Genomic DNA, 19,416 nt, shown 5'->3' on the forward strand with positions numbered 1-19,416 from the left:
GAGTGACAATACGATGGCAACGGGCCAACCAATCAAATCCTTTTCTAAAGGGAGTCTTTTTTAAAGCATGTTCGTAAACTAAGGGCTACACAACACATGCTATAAACCATTATAAACTAGTCATTTATACATTAATACAATCAGGCGTATTTATAGTATAGTATTTATATTTAAACTGGTAGTGATTGTTGTCATTCACCACACATATCGTATCGAGGAATGGCGTTCTAATATATGAAAATAGATGTTGCTGGACGTACTGTGTATAGACTGATCCAGTGCTGAATTATAGGCTTGTTTGTAAAAATAATATTAATTATTTGCAGTCACTCCAACCAGTATTCATCATTTCGCTTGAATTTGCCGCTCGCCTCATTGCGCTCGCTCATCCCGTCGAACTCCTATTGGTAGCAGATCTCGACCAATCAGAACGCGCGAAGTACCCAGGAGCGCGACGTCAGCTCATTATCATCCGTAAATGTGACCAATGAGCGCGTGTGTTTACTCTCCCGGAGCGGAGAGGCACGGTCGGCGCCGGACAAGAGAATCGCCGCTTTGGAGGCTCGATTCGCGACTACAGTGGCCTATAGAGAAGCCCGAGACCGGCGAGCGACAACTGCTGCAAAAACCGTTTGAGAGGAACTATAAGGACCGAACCACTGAAATATGCTTTCCAAAACAAGCGACATCATTTATCTGACTGTTTTCTTCTTGAGTTTTAATTAAAGATATTTATTGTTATGCGCGGATATAACACACCAGTAAGTAATTCGTTTATATTTATATTAAATTCATGTGTCATGGTTGTGATTAATAATATTAATAATAATAAAACCTAAAGCATTTATGCAATTATCGTGCAACATCCAAAACAGCAAATGGAAACAATAAATATAAACAATCAGATTGCACGGTGCCATAAACGTTACGTTACCCCGCTTTTTTTATCCACGCCAATTAAATGTTGTAGTTATATTTTCAAGGCGTAAGATAATTTATATTTCTGAATGAGCTTGTAAAGCTTTATTCACCACTCAAATTAGCGGTGATATATATTCCCGAATTCTGTAAACCACGGACATATTATAAAATACAGCTCAAAACATTTGTATTGTCAGCGTAATTGTGCGCTTTTATTTGTCCTGTTTATTAAATCTAATTTAAGGCGAATTGTTTTATTGTCATATTGGAAATCGCAGTCTCTGATGTGAAACATGACAATGTAAAAATAACAAACAAAAGGGACGCGATTCATCAAAAATGTCCTATTTGTCATTTATTACGATCATAATCAGAGTTGTTGTGAACGTATCGGTGTTTATAATTATTCGTAATCATCAATATTTTGAAACAGTTTTCATCCGCTTGACACAGCGACTCGTGTCTCTGCTGGAGTCCGGGCAGCGCGTTCCCCCACCCCGTCTGCATTACCCACAGACAGACCCTCATATGGAAGTCATGCGAAATATAATCTTATATACACACAAATTATCATGCTTTATTTAATTTTTTTTGCTAACATAGACATAACGACATATTTTACAGCATATTACTTCATGCATAGCATGCACGATACAAAAAAACCCCAACAACAACTGCTGTATTTACGTCGCGATTATGCAAATATATAACAACAATCACATTTGAGCTGTCGATACAAAGCATTTAGGTGTTGAATTGCATGGAAATGCTCGTGGTTAAAACAAAGCATGCAGTGTGTGATTGAATGTGCTCGAAAATGGTCGGCTGTTTGGTGCTGGGGCTGGCTCGGTAATGGCTGACGGAGAGCAGCAGACAAAAGCTGCTGTAAAGCCTCATTGGTTTGCATGCATGGCCCGCTACGACGGAAAGCAATTTATTTCCTTTGTGTTTTTTTCCGAAGGTGCTGTAATTTATCGCGTTCTGCGTTTATCGATTAAGGAAATCACACAAACAATTAATTTGCTGTGAGACATTCTGTGTTTTTTCTTTCCTAAATGAGCAAATCTAGCAGAGACAGCACGAATAGGCTTATTCTTGGGAACTGATACAAGAGATTAATATTAGGAGCTGCAATATAATTTGGAACTAGACACTCGATGTTGTGTTTTTTAATGCTGTAAATTGCAACTGTTTCAAATGCATCATAAAACAATTGATAATTGCAGTTGTTTACATGTACACACACTCACACACTTGAGCTTTTAAGTGTACACAAAAAAGCAAAGGGGTACCACATTTGTTTGTGCTACTAAATGATTATATGTTGCATTTTAATTTGCTCATAATGGTTAGGTAGGCTTTATACAGTTGAAGTTAGAATTATAACCCCCCCCCCCCTCCCCTGAATTATTAGCTCCCCTGTTTATTTTTTTCACCAATTTCTGTTTAACGGAGAGAAGATTTTTTCAGCACATTTCTAATCATAATAGTTTTAATAACTCATTTCTAATAACTGATTTATTTTATCTTTGCCATGATGACAGTAAATAATATTTTGCTAGCTATGTTTCAAGACACTTCTATACAGCTTAAAGTGACATTTAAAGGCTTAACTTGGTTAATTATGTTAAATATGCAAGTTAGGGTAATTAGGTAAGTTATTGTATAACAAGGGTGTGTTCTGTAGACTATTGGGAAAGAAAATTAGCTTAAAGGGGCTAATCATTTTTACCTTCAAATGGTTTAAAAAATGTATACTGCTTTTATTCTAGCCAAAATAAAACAAATAAGACTTTCTCCAGAAGAAAAAAATATTGTCAGACATACTGTGAAAATTTCCTTTCTCTGTTAAACATCATTTGGGAAATGTAAAAAAAAAATTAAAAGGGGGGCTAATAATTCTGACTTCAACTGTATATATTGATTTCATTTTGTTATTAGTTGAATGCAACTCCAATGTTATAGTCGAGCATGTCAAATGCAGCAAACAATACATGTCATTTAGCGTTTGGTTGTTATTAGTTTGCCATCGCGTGTGTGTATAAAACACGAAGACACAATTTAAAACGTAATATAACACAATGTTAAATGTTTCTATGTGCTGGAAAAGCTCTGCGTATATTTATATCCATACACACTCAGAGAATCGCCCCCTCTCTCTCTTTATTAGGCCTATTCAATCACTGCCATCTATGGCCTTTTCGCATCTCTTTCACATCAATTCACTAGACGCTTATACATATATAAATATAAACCAATGCAGATCTTCATCTAAACGAATATAGATCACAAAAATAGGATGCAATGTATACTGCAGTTTTCTTTCATGTGACGAACGCCGAGAGCATGGAGCAGATCAATGTCAGCTGTAGTGCTGTGGCATAGCGAGATTATAACGTCTCCTTTCTTTCTTTGTAGAAAAGATGATTGAGGACTTCAACCTGAGCAGGAGAGGCGAGCCTTCCACTAAAACAAACGCAAACGGATTACACTACACAGGTTTCCTCTGATTTCCGCTTGATTTGGGATTATATCGGCTGTTTTGTTTGGAATGGAGGGTCGTGATTTCTCCGCTCCGGCACACCTCCTCTCAGAGCGGGCCACTCTGGTGCACCGCGCCGCCTCTCGCATCTCGTCCTCCGGCCACGGCTCTGTTCAACATGCGCCTCATTTTCCACCCGGGAAATATTATCCTTCTCACTTACCGATGGCGGCGCATTCAGGTTGGTCGCGTTTTCTTTTCTAACGTTATCTCTCTGTGTTTCTGTGGCGTTTATAGGAGATATTAGCGTAGGATTTTACACACCATTTCAGAGATGATGTTTGCATGTTTATATTAGGCCTGATTTGGATTATATTGATTTTATCCAGTAACGATAAACACAGCTCTGAATGTAATATCAAGGATATTTAATTAAATAAACATTCAAGAATATTCTAAAATAAATCATAATTGGTTCCTGTTGGGAATGTTTTATATTATGGTACTACAAATGTAAACCATCACAAAATATTGAAAACAATGCTCTGGATGATTGAGAAGAATTGGGGAGGTGTTGAATATCTAGCAAAACCATATATTGGTTTATTATTTAATTGGACATTTTATTTTGTCTGAGAGATAAAAAATAGTGTGAATTGTGTAAATTCATTTTAGAATATGGGTTAAGAAAACAATGAGGATTTTTTATACCAAAAGTGTGAGGTATTTTCAGAATATAGCCTAATAATTATTCATATCCAAACATTTTTAGCATCAGTAATGCTTTAATCATTGGGTTATTCAGGTTTTAGTCCAATATATAAGCTATTTTTTGTGTAACATAGTTTTGCTGTATGAACGAGAGAAAGGGTTATTCATTGTCAGATGCATTTTCTTAATAATTTGCACCATTCTTGAACAAAGACTCCAAAATGTGTGTTATTAATAAAGAAAACTGTACGTTTAAAGCAATTAAGTGAAGAATGTTGTTTTGCACAGCTAAGGCCTTATTGTTCTACTGTAATACACTCTTTTAGTGCCTTGTATATTATTTTGAGAACAAACCATTACACTAAACCCTAATAATGATTCTTGAATTTGAATAATTTGGTTATCATACCTCAATGGATTATAGTTTTGTTTATATATATATAGATCTATACCCATCATGTTGCTTTTAAAGTCAAATGAATTATAAATGTCTAGAATGAGCCTATGTTCCAGCAGTTTCCGCTCGCTCGTATTCTGTGATCATTTATATTTGTAGATGTGTCTTGGAAAGGAGTATTTAGGCTAATGTTAGCTAAAGGGTGCAGGTGTGCTGTTAACCGGATATGACAATGTCTTATGGTCGTACACTCAGGGCTTGCGCCACCGTGCAGCCGTGCCCTTAACTGTCATCACCGTTCAATGATTGAGACAGGTGAGGCATTATTGTACCTAGAGATAAAATTCACAGAGCTCAGAGTTTTATAGCCGTCTGGAATATTACCGTCTCAGCCATGACTCTTGTTTGATTCACGTGGTGACTTTCAGCTTGTGCGCTATTACCTTTTTATTACTTTATTTATTTATTACTCAACCACAAAACCAGTCTTGTTTTGTACAGGTATATTTTTGGAAATAGCCAAAATACTTTGTATGGGTTAAAAATATCATTAGAATATGAAGTAAATTTGTTAATCTATCAGAAACGTAATTTTTGATTAGTAATGTGCATTGCTTAGAGCTTAATCCATGAGAGCTTAAAATGAGATCTTGATTTATTTATTTTTTTCAGATTTCAGATTTTCAAATGGTTGTGACTTGGCGAAATATCGCTCTATCACATCAAACCATACATCAATCTTATTTATTCAGATTTCATGCGATTTTATATTAATCTCAAATTCAAACAATTGACATTTATGCCTGGTTTTGAGGTCCAGGGTGACGTTTACATTATTTGATGCTTTGATACTGTTGCATAAAATGAGAAAAAGAATATATTAGGCATAGAGCAATATACTGGGCAGGTGATGTTTGAGATTCAGAAATGATCAACTTAAAATGGCTTGTTATTATACTGTAGTGTAGGGCTGCATGATATTGGAAAAATCTGACATTGCGATATTTTAATTTTCTGCAATAAATATAACAATATGAATACAGCTACACAAGATTTGAATAGCACTATTTGATGTTTTTTGGGGGAGTCTAACAATATTCAGGTAACCGAAATTGAATAATCACAATTCAAAAAATCTTTTTCTTGCTTTGCTTTGTCTCATTTCTAGTTTCTAGTCCAAATTTCAAAACATTCAAGTAAATCGAGTAAAAATATTGTTTTGTTTTCAACTTCAAAAGAAATAATGCAAAACATTTTTCCGTAAAACAAGCAAAATTATCTGTCAATGGTTTAAGTTAAATATTCTGGTTTTTGCTTTGAAATGTTGTATATTTAGACTATATTTAGAAGTAAGAACTTTTTTTTGGCATAAATTGCGTAAATTTAATATAAATACAGTAATTAAATTAAATTCTGTAGCTCCTGGTCAACGATAATGCAACTCAATATTGAATATCTTGCAATGTTACTATTGCGGATGCATATATATATGCCCAGCATAACGTTAACATTATATTGAAACATGGCTTTTTCTCGGGGCTCTCCGGTTTCCTCCCACAGACCAAAAACATGTAACACAAGTAAATTGACAAAACTAAATTGACATTATAGACAAGCGTTGAATCCAGTATTCACTCTATAGCATTCATAATCTACATCTACCATTATCAAGCAGGGGAGTTCTCGAAACCTACCTGAACTCGGACTCCCCTCTCGCCCTGCAACGAGGGGGAGCCCCGGGCTCGAGGATCTCACAAGCTCAGGGCTCTCTCCCGGGACAGCATGCCAAACACGCTTTATAATCAATCATCAGCTAAGGGCGAACTCTTGAAATATTTTTCAAAACAACTAGCCAAAGAAAAATATAAATCTGTAAACATTTTTTATATTTTAAATTAGGAAAATAAACATGCGTCATGGATGTGACAAAAGTCTGCGAGTTTACAGTAGACAACATACTTTGTAGAAATTCTGTGAATTAAGCTGCACAACCCAAAAGAATCGATGCTAATCAAAAGGATTAGAGTCGGCTCACTATAGAACAAACATGATTGATTTTATTTGATTTTACATTTTTGCATTAATGAGGAAAAAGCTTGGATGTGACGGATGTGAAATTGCCACTTGTGTGACTTTGGTAAATCAAATATAATTGTTTAAAAACAGTGACAGAGACATTTTTAAGTATTTTTAAAGCACTGTAAAAAACAAGCCTACACAAAAAACGCGTAAACAGTTTTGCTATTCTGGTGAAAACTTAATTTTTTCATGGCAATGTTGACAATTGCATGGAACTGCAACTTATATAAATATAAATATATACAATTTCACCAGATGACTTGTATAGCTCAATTTGGAAACAATTTAGTAATTTTAGATTAATTGGGATGATTCTGTTGTGAAGTGAATCACGCATCAAATGTAACAATCAAATTACAAGCATAGATAAATGCAATACAGTAAATATAAAAGTGAAAATAAACAGTGCTTTATTGTTTTCAGGGCAATCAAATCATATTCAGGTACAAAAATTGAAAAAATTTGATAAAAATAACACTGCAGAGACTTTACTTTTCAAATACTTATTAAAGTTACAAATGGTAAAATTGCTTGTGCCTGAATGCTTTAAACTCTCTTAGGGCTTAAAACATGCAAAATGCGAAACGTTTACTCCATTATGGTCAAACTCTGCAGTAACTCCACAAATATCTTGGATTTTGAAATGTGGCTATGTAGAGGAGTGCATATGCATAAAATATACAGTAAGAACTAATCTACAAGCATAGATAATTTTAATAAAAAAAGATGCAATTTATAAAAACAGCATTTTATTGTTTTTTCGAACTGTATTCAGGGATACTGTAATTGAATAATCAAATGTAAAATAATACTGCATAGTCTTTGTTTTAAAAATGATTCAAAAGAATTTATCATCATTAAATTGTCAAAGTTAAAAAAAGAACAATTTCTTAGGCCTGGATGCTTTTGAAACCAAGTCACAGGCCTCAAAAACACTTACGAAATGATCAATTATAATCTAAACTCAACATTGTGTATACTCGCGATGTGACTATTGTGAATGTGAATATATTGATTCATGCTGAAACTATATATTGTGAAGTCCTTATATATAAATATATATATATATATATATATATATATATATATATATATATATATATATATATATATATATATATATATATATATATATATATGTATGTATGTATATATATATATATATATATATATATATATATATATATATATATATATATATATATATATATATATATATATATATATATATCCCAATTCCACATTGCAGATCCTGCAATGTGACTATTACATATGCGCACATGTGGTATCAATGCTGAAACGATTGCAATTTATATTATATAGGGAACTTTAATTAATATTATATTATATAAGGTATATATTAGGTGAAATGAGTCATTTCTGTTTCAACCTTCCTTCTGTCAACCATTTTATGTAAACCGATATTGATTATGCTGGTTAGCATGCTCACACAATGCAATGCCTTGCTATAGTATTGTCAGTCAACCTATTATTGTGCATAGCTTGTATATTATTTGAACTAAATAGCCTATTAATCCATATCAAATAAAATAAATGTGTCCAGTGTGTATGTAACTTAACAAATGCTGATATTTAATCAAGGCTAAGCAATAAAAGCAAATGGTCATGCAAAGCAAGCTGGTCAGTCACCAAGCCAGGTTTTTCTGGTTAGGCGAGTGGACGGTCAGCAGTGTCCCGCAGGCGTAAAGCGAGCTGCGTTAGTGGATTGGCTCTGTCCCTCCAGGGACTGCCTCCCTCATGGCCTCGCATCAATTCTTTACAAAGAACATGAATATTTCAGACAACTGATGTACCAATGCATTCAGATGCAGGTTGGGAAACGGGTTGAGTGAAAGACCTTCTGTGGTGTCTTTCAGAGGCTTTATTATTCAGCTGCTATTGGACTCGGAGGCTTGTAGAAACACAGGCTGCTGTCGCAATGCTTCTCTGGCTTTGAGGCAGCGACGTTCCTCAAAGACTTATGAAATGTGGGAACATTTTTTGAGAAAGAGCTCAATTTCAGTTCTCAGTTGGTTATTTCGGTTGTTCCTTTTGGTTTGATGCTTATGTTCGGGGGATTTAAATGGCACTCTTGCACTTATCTTGCCAGTTTTTTGGCCTTTTGGGTATAGCGTCTTACCTGTTACAGGTAGATTTGAGAAAATACTCTTGAGTTGAAAGTTAAAATATGACTTTGCCTGGCTTCTGTGGTGGTAACATTTGGGATGGAGTAGGGTAGTCTAGGGATGCAACGATTCTAGATTTTGGTTGTACGATTATAGTCTGAAGAATTATCACGGTTTCACGATTATTATGCATTTATTCACTTCAAAACACTACTAGATTAGAAAATCACTTGAAATCTCCTTATATTTTAAAGTGTTATCTATTGTGGCTCAGTAACAAAATAATACAGCACAAAATAATATTAAAAACAAATAAATTTCAATTTAATTTAAATTTCAAAGTATAAATTTTTCTCTTTGGATTTAGAAATAAGTGAAAAAACATTTTTTTGGCATTTAAACATATAAGTAATAATTTTATACTGAAAATAAATGACAAAACAACGAATAATCGATTATAATTATGATCAATCGTTGATCATAATCCTAATACACGCCCCTCGATTGGAAATAACGAATTTGTGTGTGCAAAAGTCACAATAAGTGAACGGCCCTTAGTTAATAGCTTCAGCCATAGTAAATGCAGTGTACATGCTTATTAGCCTCGGTGTACATACAAGCTTGGAACTTTAAACTAGCGCACAGTTGGCATAACTTTGTTTAGTTGCAGCGTTTTTGTTCCGTGCAGAAACACGGTGTTGAGAAGCCTTTACGATAATTAACCGTGACAAATTAAACTGCGGTTAATAGTGAAATCACCATCCGTAGCATAGTCACATTTCTGCATTTTTCAGTAGCGGAAGTCGTCATAGTCGAGTAAACTTAAGGCCCGTGCACACCGGGAAGCTTTTTGCTCGCGTTTTCCGTCAGCGTTTAACGCCTCGTAACTAAATAAAAGGGCGCCAATGTGATCGTGCACACCAATGCGCAAAACAGCAGGCGTAAAAACGTCATTTTTAAAGAAACGCCTCGTGCTCGTTTTTAGTTTTGACGCGCCACGTCAAAACCGTCCCCACCAATCAGATTGACACATTTGTTCATGTGCACGGAGCTGCTGAAGTTACAATATACAGCACTTGGAGGCGCTCGAGCACAAACCTGTCAATGCGCACATTAAAGAAGATGCCCAGAGGTGAAATGAACATGGAGCTGCTTATTGCTCTGGTGAACAATAATCACTTCTTCATCGCTAGAGCTGGAGCTGCTGCTTCAACCATCCATGCTTGTTCGAATCACCAGAAACTTTAACAACAAGCGTGTCAACTTTCTCGCTTCTTCTTCTGCGTTACAAGCGGGTGTCGGAAGCTTAAATTTGTGTAGCGCCATCTAACGTCAAAGAGTGATTGTGCATACTCTTCTGCTCGAAAGTCGTTTGGGTTTGAATCCGGAAAAACTTTGACAATAGAAGCAAACGAAAAGTGTTCCGGTGTGTACGAGTCTTTAGAGCCCCGTGATCGGGAGAGCAGAACAAATACTTTTTTACAATCGTATTTGCTAAAATAATAAAAGAAAAACTCCATGATGGTGTTATCATGACTTTCAGAAAAAGAAAAAATAATAGTGTGAGACTGAAAACAGCACCCAGAAGAGAAAACAACGTCAAATTTACGGTTCTGTCCATAGACGCTGTGTTAAAAACACCTCGCATAAGCGGAAATTACAAACATAAATACATATACATGTTCATACATTCAAATGTTCAAAATATTAAAAACTTTAGATGCTATTGATTGTTTAACACGTTGTTACAGTCTCGTGAAAAGGGTCCATAGAATGCTAAATAATGGGATATTGGATAAGCGATTCGACATTCTGACCAACAAATTTATCATACTCTTTCGAGAAAAGAAAGCATGACTAAAATTTCTGAAATTGAACAACCATGTTGCGTAAAACCAATCAGGCTATTTTGATATTTTCAATATATTGCACAGTGCTAGTACTGAGATTATCACCGTTACCATTGGTACACCATTGTGTGTGCTTACGCCCCATGCACACTGGGCGTTAGCGTCAATGCTTCCAATTCACTTTGAATGGGTGACGTCAGGCGTTGCCGAACTGCATTGTGGATCCGTCTACACCGATTCAGTGGCGTTGCTCGCTGGCAGAAGTTGGGACTTTCTAACTTTTCAAGCCCTAACGGAAGCGGCAGCTAATCATATCGCTGTATGCAAATACACCAGCACGAACAGTAGCTGATTGCTGACTAATTTCATTGGCTGACGCTGCTATGACGATCGCGTCAGCCTCAACTTCAGACACGCCCTCTGTCAAGCATTGATGCTGAAGCCCCGAGTGAATCGGGCGTTAGGGATTTAGATTCTCAAGGACCTACTTTGAAGGAAAGGCCATGCTGTATCCATTGACCAGAATTAACATGTTGCCACATGGTAATAAAGGGATAGGACACTCTAAAATGAAGATTTTGTCATCGTTAATTCACCTAAACTTTACTTGTTTCAAACCAGTTTGGCTAACCGTTGACTTCCCTAGTATATATATATATATATATATATATATATATTTTCCTACTATGGAAGTCAATGGTTAGTGGTTGTCAGCTTTCTTCAGAATATCTTCTATTGTGTTCAACAGAAGAAATACACTAATAAAGGGTTATAACCACTTGAGGGTGGTTATGTTTTTTTGGGGGGGTGATCTAACTATCCCTTTAAGGTGCATTTTCAGAGATTCTATCACGAATGGTCAGATAAGACTCATTAGCATTTCCATCTTGTAATAACATGCGTTCAAATGGATCTTTTGTGATCAGTGGTGTTAAGATTTCACCCTATTTTGTAACTGTACATCACTTTCTAGGACAGTACAATATTTTTAATTGAGATTTGCTGTCTTTTTGCTTTCTTAACATAGCTTGTTTGTTTGGTCATATTTCATCATCCATACTAAAATCAGGAATTACTTTTGGAAAAGTACACCAACATGTTCTTCTGCTAAGTTTCAGAGATGTGCACTGACATGTAACTTCATGTAAGTTCTAATTTAGTTTTAGTCTTAGTCTTTTGACTAAAATTCCATTTTAGTTTCAGTCACAGCTCATGAATCATTTCAATCATCTTCTTCTGAATCATTTTAGTTTAGTTTTAGTCAACTAAATTTCATAAGATGTTTTTTTCATCAGCTATTTCCAACCAATACGGTTTACAGTCTTTTTGTCTTGACATCAAAATGTGAATCTTCTTTTTCTCTCAGCTGTTGCCATTTTATTATAGTTTAATAAGACAGACGCCCCTATGGATGATGATGTAATCGCATCCTGTGTCTACAGTAGATCAGTTACTTTTCAAATGTGCGTGTGTGCGTCATGCATCATCCACCAAGATTAGTTCTGATTGTATATTTACCTAAAAACGTCCCTTAATCACATTCTCTTCTTGTTTTAATTGGTCAACGAAAATCTCAGTATATTTTTTTTGTTATAGTTTTCATCACTCAATTTTTTAATTTCGTTTTCATCTAGTTTTCGTCAGTAGAAACTTATTCGTCACAAAAATTCTGACAAAATGTTTTCGTCGATGAAATTAACACTGTTGGGAAGTTGTATCATTCATCTGTAAAGTCCTTTTAATCGTATCCATACAGCATTAGGATCTTCTAAATATATTTTCAGTTTAAAAACATAAATAAACAAATCAAAATTGAGGCTCGATGGTCTCCATTTCCTTCAGACTCTCCTGTACTTGTCTGGGGGGGGGTTCAGTTGGCTTCCTTCCTACAAACCACTGACACACACACACACACACACACAAGCCGGGACCATTGTTTCCGATCACAGCTTTGTGTGTGTTTTACAGCATGTTGCTCAAAGATAAAAAAACACACCCCCCCCTCCTCTTTTATTGTCTTGGAGGGGCAGAACGTCTCTGTCTGTCCCTTCCTTCGTGTATCCTGCCTGGAGATCCCAGCAATCCGGCTCTGTTTACTTGTTTAACCTGCCGCTTACCCTGGTGTTTTACTTTCCAGAAGGGAATGAATAACTCTACTATGAGATTTTATTGAAGAGCTCATCGTGCGAATGGGGTTTGGGGATGTAAAGGCAGGCCACAGGTGTTATGAAAGTGCGTCTGGTGTTTACGGCGGAGCTGATGAAGGGGTTTGTAATGTAGCCGTAAAGTCTCTCTCCCTTCCAGACAATCTGAGATAGCAGTTTTAGGGCCACATCAAGGGCTTCATTGATATTGACATAAATAGTTTCTATTCTTATCCTCCTTTATAAAATCAAATGCAGCATTTTTAAAATAAACTACTTCCTTGTTTATATTTTGAGCGATTAAGCTGTGCATGTTAATCAGAAAACGACAAAAAAAAAGCATGAATCTGTCATCAAAATGCATAATAATTTCTCCACCAAAATAACACCTCTTTCATCTTAACGTTTCAGTTTATCCTCTCCAACTGCGATTTTACAGAAGTGTTTAACAAGGTCTGGTGTGTGGTGTGAGGGTTTTGAAGTTTTATTTTGAGTGTCGCTGATGTGTATTTTTGAGGATGTGATTTGAGAACAGAGACGATCGTGGCTAGGCATGGTCTGCACGACTCTGGCTAAAATGAGAATCACAATTTTTTTTGGCTTAAAATCAAGATCACGATTTTCTTGCGATTCTATAGATGTAAAATGAAGGTATATATGAGTAGGCAATTATTATTGATATTTCTCAAACATATGGTAAAACAATAATATTAATATTAGGCCTATGTGTAGGTCTACTGTTGGTTAAAATGCTAAATTTTGTATAGAATTGGAACGGTGGACTTGAACAGACTTTAAATATGTCCTGGTTGTTAATTCACTGTAAAGTGATGACATCAAGAATACAAATATACATAATTTTAAGTGAGGTTTATTAATAAACTAATTTCGAGAGGATCACGTGCTTATGATTTATCACAGCCTGTCTCGTATTAAGCTAATCAGTATCATCCAATCATATGAGCCATAAGCTACTATAAATAACCACAGTTTTCAGTCCACTTTATCTTAGTTTGGAAGAAACCCCCCTTCCTCCCCATTCTCCTCCTTCACTTTAGATCGGGCGGCACGGAGGCCCAGTGGTTAGCACTGTTAGCCCCACAGCAAGAACACTGCCAACCCTGGTCCTGCCAGGTCGGTAGGCGTTTCTGTGAGGAGTTTGTATGTTCTCCCCGTGTCCGCGTGGGTTTTCCCCGGGTTCTCCGGTTTTCTCCCACCATCCAAATATATACATCATGCATAACAATCAAGCATTTGTCTAGCCCCCTTTTTTTCCTAACGTGTTCCCTTAGCTACTGCAGACGGGGAGTTCTGAGATCCACCAAGCTCAGGCTCCCCTCTCGCTCTGCAAACGGGAGGAAGCCCCGGGCTCGAGGATCCCTTGAGCTCGGGGCTCTCTCCCGGGACAGCATGCCAAACAAGCTTTTGATGAATCATCAGCTAAGTGTGAACTCTTGAAAGTGGAATTATTGTGTTTGAGACATATGCTTGCCATTTGTCATTGACAACATTATTAGACAATTTTTTTCTCTGGTAAAATGAAACATTCGTCATTATCAGATTCCCTCTTGCATTATATTCAACATTATATAGGCTTGAGTAGTTATACTGACCCAGTAAACATTTATTTTCATGCACAACACTTTGTGTTAGCTATGAAAGAAAGAACATATCAAATGCTTGTCGTAATCATAACTGTAACATGAAATTCACTTTCACTTCGGAGTGCGGCTCATGGCTGCCGTCGCTGTCTGGTACTGAAATTCCAGTATCGTGACATCAGGACAGCCAGTACTGATAAGATATATAACATTATAGCATTTTGGCCCAGAATTGTCCTTTCGATACATCCACCTGTGTGCGATATGAATATTGCATATACTAGGGTTATCAAAAGTATCAAATTCGGTACCAATTGGTACTGTCATTTTAAAAACGTTCATTTCCGGCTAACTTTTGAGCACTGTTGAGCACGTACTTAAACAAACACAGATACACGGATACTGAAGCATTTCCAAGCCTCTTAGTGACTTGGTACCATTTGGTACTGAAATTCCAGTATCGTGACATCACTACAGCCAGTACCGATAACCTTACGGGCAGTACACCGACATATAACATAATAGCATTTCGGCCCAGAATTATCATTTCGATGCATCCCTGAATACATTATCACGTGCGATATGAATATTGCATATGCTAGGGTTGTCAAAAGTATCGAGTTCGGTACCAATTGGTACTGTCATTTTAAAAACTTCCATTTCCAGCTAACGTTAGAGCACTGTTGAGGATGTGCTTAAACACAGAGACCCGAACACTGGAGCATTTCAAAGCCTCTTAGTGAATAGGTACCGTTTGGTACTGAAATTCCAGTATCATGACATCACTGCAGCCAGTACTGATTAGCTTATGGGCAGTATGCTGACATATAACATTATAGCATTTTGGCCCAGAATTTTCATTTCGGTACATCCTTGAAATAAAAAAAGGAATTTATTTCACCTCTCTGCGAATATTGCATATACTAGGGTTGTCAAAACTGTAGTTTTGACAACCCTAGTATATGCAATATATGGCAATATAATGCCATTGCGCTTTAGCCTGAATTTTCATTTCGGTGCAAGTGCGCAATTCGCACCTCTCTGCGATATGAATATTGCATATATACCTTTATCGCGATAATGATACTTTTCCGATATATCGTATCCCAATATGAACACAATAGAGGTCTCTAGGATGTTCTGGTTTCAATGAATGAGTATGTGCTGTGCCACACAGCTGCGCTGCAGGTCAGCCGGGCACAGTAACCTTACACAAAGAAGACAAGCTGGGCGGGCAGTGCTTCCTGGATCACATAACCCCGTATCACAGTTTCAAACCCTGGAGGAAGCGTACACTTCCCCTAAACCACAGCAGCTTTCCAGGAATACAGCATTCTGATCATCGGCAGAGGAGATGCAGGTCTCCGTGTGTGTGTGTGTGTGTGTGTGTGTTTGTGCTTGTGCTGCATGCGACAGCTGTCAGACATTATTAACGGCTCAAGCAGAAAATCCAGATTACTTGTTTTTAATTTCAATTTTATTACTGTAATCTTTCTGGGAAAAGAGCAGAGGAAACCGTTTTTTGTTGTGGATGGATTGTGGGTCGGTGTGTTTGACCTGAATTGTGTGTCTGAACTTCTGGTGATGCCGCACAATGAGACATCCTATTAGCTCATAAATTAACTAATATTAAAGGGACAATTCACGCAAAAATTCTGTCATCGTTTACTTCTGTCATCGTTTACTCTTCCTCAACTTGTTCAAAACCTTAAGAATCATTATATATTAAAATAAACTTTTTATTTTAAATAATAATAAAAAAAGTCAAATATGTTCAGAAAGGCTATTATATACAAAATTATTCACCCTGCTGTGCAATTTTATAAAATTTTTAAAAATAAAAATATTAAAAATGTTTTATATGGGCTTAATATTAAATGATACTAACATTTCAATTGTTTTGTATAAAATAAACGTAGAAATAAACGAGCTCCATCCAACATAATTATGCTGTCCTGTACTTATTTAGTAATAATATAATATAATATAATATAATATAATATAATATAATATAATATAATATAAAATAATATAATATAATATAATATAATATAATATAAAATAATATAATATAATATAATATAATATAATATAATATAATATAAAATAATATAATATAATATAATATAAAATAATATAATATAATATAAAATAATATAATATAATATAATATAAAATAATATAATATAATATAATATAATATAATATAATATAATATAAAATAATATAATATAATATAAAATAATATAATATAACATAACATAACATAATATAACATAACATAACATAACATAACATAACATAACATAACATAACATAATATAATATGTTTTCCAGATTTCTTTTTACAAATAAATTATTAAGTCTAAGTATTTGCACCTCAACATAGTTTTGCTTTAGCCTGAATTAGATTTATATTACCTGTTTATTTTTTTTATGATCATTACATACGTGATAAAAAAATCTCTCTAAGGATATGTTATCTCACAAGACATATAGTATTTAGCAATAATCAGCGATAAAAAATATTGCTTATTTTCCCAGTATTATGCATCTGTCTCTTCGTCATAAATGAGGATTTGTCCCTAATATAAATATACTTTTTTTTTTCAAAATTGATAATATATATTTGAATATAATAATAATAATAATAATAATAATAATAATAATAATAATAATAATATCAATAATTATACTTATAATTACAATCATAATAAGTAAACACAATATATTATTATTATTATTATTATTATTATTATTATTATTATTATTATTATTGGTATTATCATTATTATGATTATATTTGTATATATTATATTTATATTAATAAATGTTATTTATTATTATTAATACTACTACTACTACTACTACTACTACTACTAATAATAATAATAAATTGTGGTTACTTATTATTATTATTATTATTAATATTAATAACAACAAATAAATAACATTATAACAAATATACAAATTTAATAAAAATAATAATATTAACTAACAATTATTATTATTATAAAAATAGTAATATAAACAAATATAATAATAATGATGATAATAATAATAATTAAACATTATTATTATTATTATATTATATAATTATATTTATTATTATTATATTTGTATATATTATTATATTTATAACAACACATGTTATTTAATAATAATAATAATAATAATAATAATAATAATAATAATAATAATAATAATAATAATAATAATAATAATGTGTTTACTTATTATTATTATTATTATTATTATTATTATTATTATTATTATTATTATTATTATTATTATATTTGTGCATATTATTATATTTATAATAATGTTATTTATTAATAATAATAATAATAATAATAATAATGTGTTTACTTATTATTATTATTATTATTATTATTATTATTATTATTATTATTATTATTATATTTGTGCATATTATTATATTTATAATAATGTTATTTATTAATAATAATAATAATAATGTGTTTACTTATTATTATTATTATTATTATTATTATATTTGTGTATATTATTATATTTATAATAATTTTATTATTAATAATAATAATAATAATAATAATAATAATAATGTGTTTACTTATTATTATTATTATTATTATTATTATTATTATTATTATATTTGTGCATATTATTATATTTATAATAATGTTATTAATAATAATAATAATAATAATAATAATAACAATAATAATACAAAATTGTTATTATAAATCTAATAACATACAAATATAATAATAATAATAATAATAATAATAATAATAATAATAAATAACAATTGTTATTATAAATATAATAATATATACAAATATAATATTATTATTAATAATAAATAAATAAATAAATAAACAAACATAATTTATTAATACTACTACTACTAATAACAATAATAAAATGATATATTTTAATATAAAGTGGGACCAAATATTTTGTGTCCCTTTTTTAATAAAGCAAATTGTGAAAGCAATATTGCAGTAATTATGGCGATGCAGCTCTCAATGTAAACCTGTATGTGTGTGTGCTACTCCATCACGAATGGGGATTTTGTCAGTAATTGGTTGTGTATGTCACCAGACCGACAGACTTCACTGACACACCGCACAGGGCCCCCAGTTTGCATTAAATATACATGCTGCATTCTTTTCAAGGATGTGTCGGCCCTTTTGTGCGAAAAACAAAGATTAGCATCAGAAATTCAAGTTTAATCAGTCTCGAGGGAGGCCGAACGCAGCTGCGACTTGTTGCTGGAGTGAGTGTATAGAGCGCTTTGTCACGTCTCCTCACAGACCCTTGTTTTATTATATTAGTGTGTCTATTTTTGACCATCTGATTTCAGATAAGATAGTAAACAAGAGGCTCAATCCTTTTTAAAGGTGACCCATTATGCAAAAATTACTTCTTTAAGGGGTTGTGTGGAAACAGTGTGTGAATAAAACCAGCCTATAATGGTAAAAATGAATTAATACTAGTTTTTATAATCACCCTTGATTAAAAAAAACAGTGCAGAAATACTTTGATTGACATTCTTCCATTATACGTGTCATCAGAGGGAGAAAGCCCTGCCCACTAGTGATGATCTCGCCCTCATTAGCATAAACAGCCCTGAGTGAGAGTTTTGCATCTGCCACTATGCTGACACACTTTAGTGTATAGCTCCGCCCTCTTTTGAAAAGATTTGAATTTAAAGCAGTCACCAAAACGGAGCATTTTGGAACAAAGCCTAAAAGGGGCCGTTTCAAAGAGCTATAAAATGTGATCTGTGTGGTATTTAGAGCTGGAACTTCACATACACACTCTAGGGACATCAGAGACTTATTTTACATCTTGTAAAAAGGGGTATAATAGTACCCCTTTAAAACAGGAATTGTGTGTAGGACAGTTATTATCATACTGAGGAAAATCTGATTAAAAGGAGATAAAAAAGTGATGATTTGCTTTGAAAAGCACTTTTACTCACTCGTTAATCACTAGTGAAATTCATACTACACTACAAAATGTAGAATTAAGGGTTGACAATGAGTTTAGACTGTAAACGCATTTTCTTGTCATAAGTGAAGTTTCACAAACTAATTTCGAGAGGAGCACGTGAT

The 19,416-nt window shown here is 33.6% G+C and overlaps 1 protein-coding gene across 1 annotated transcript in view; it reads left to right on the forward strand.

Moving 5' to 3' along the window:
• The first annotated feature begins 521 nt into the window (after window positions 1-521).
• The window catches only part of LOC130221704 (BAH and coiled-coil domain-containing protein 1), a 134,055-nt gene continuing 115,160 nt past the window's right edge, over window positions 522-19,416 (forward strand). Inside the window, exons 1-2 of the mRNA XM_056454282.1 lie at window positions 522-761; window positions 3,340-3,644. Coding sequence (XP_056310257.1) covers window positions 3,473-3,644 — 172 coding nt within the window. The 5' untranslated portion in view covers window positions 522-761; window positions 3,340-3,472. The remainder of the gene's footprint in view (window positions 762-3,339; window positions 3,645-19,416) is intronic.

Source organism: Danio aesculapii, chromosome 3 (genome assembly GCF_903798145.1).
Source record: "Danio aesculapii chromosome 3, fDanAes4.1, whole genome shotgun sequence".
Taxonomy (NCBI): Eukaryota; Metazoa; Chordata; class Actinopteri; order Cypriniformes; family Danionidae; genus Danio; species Danio aesculapii.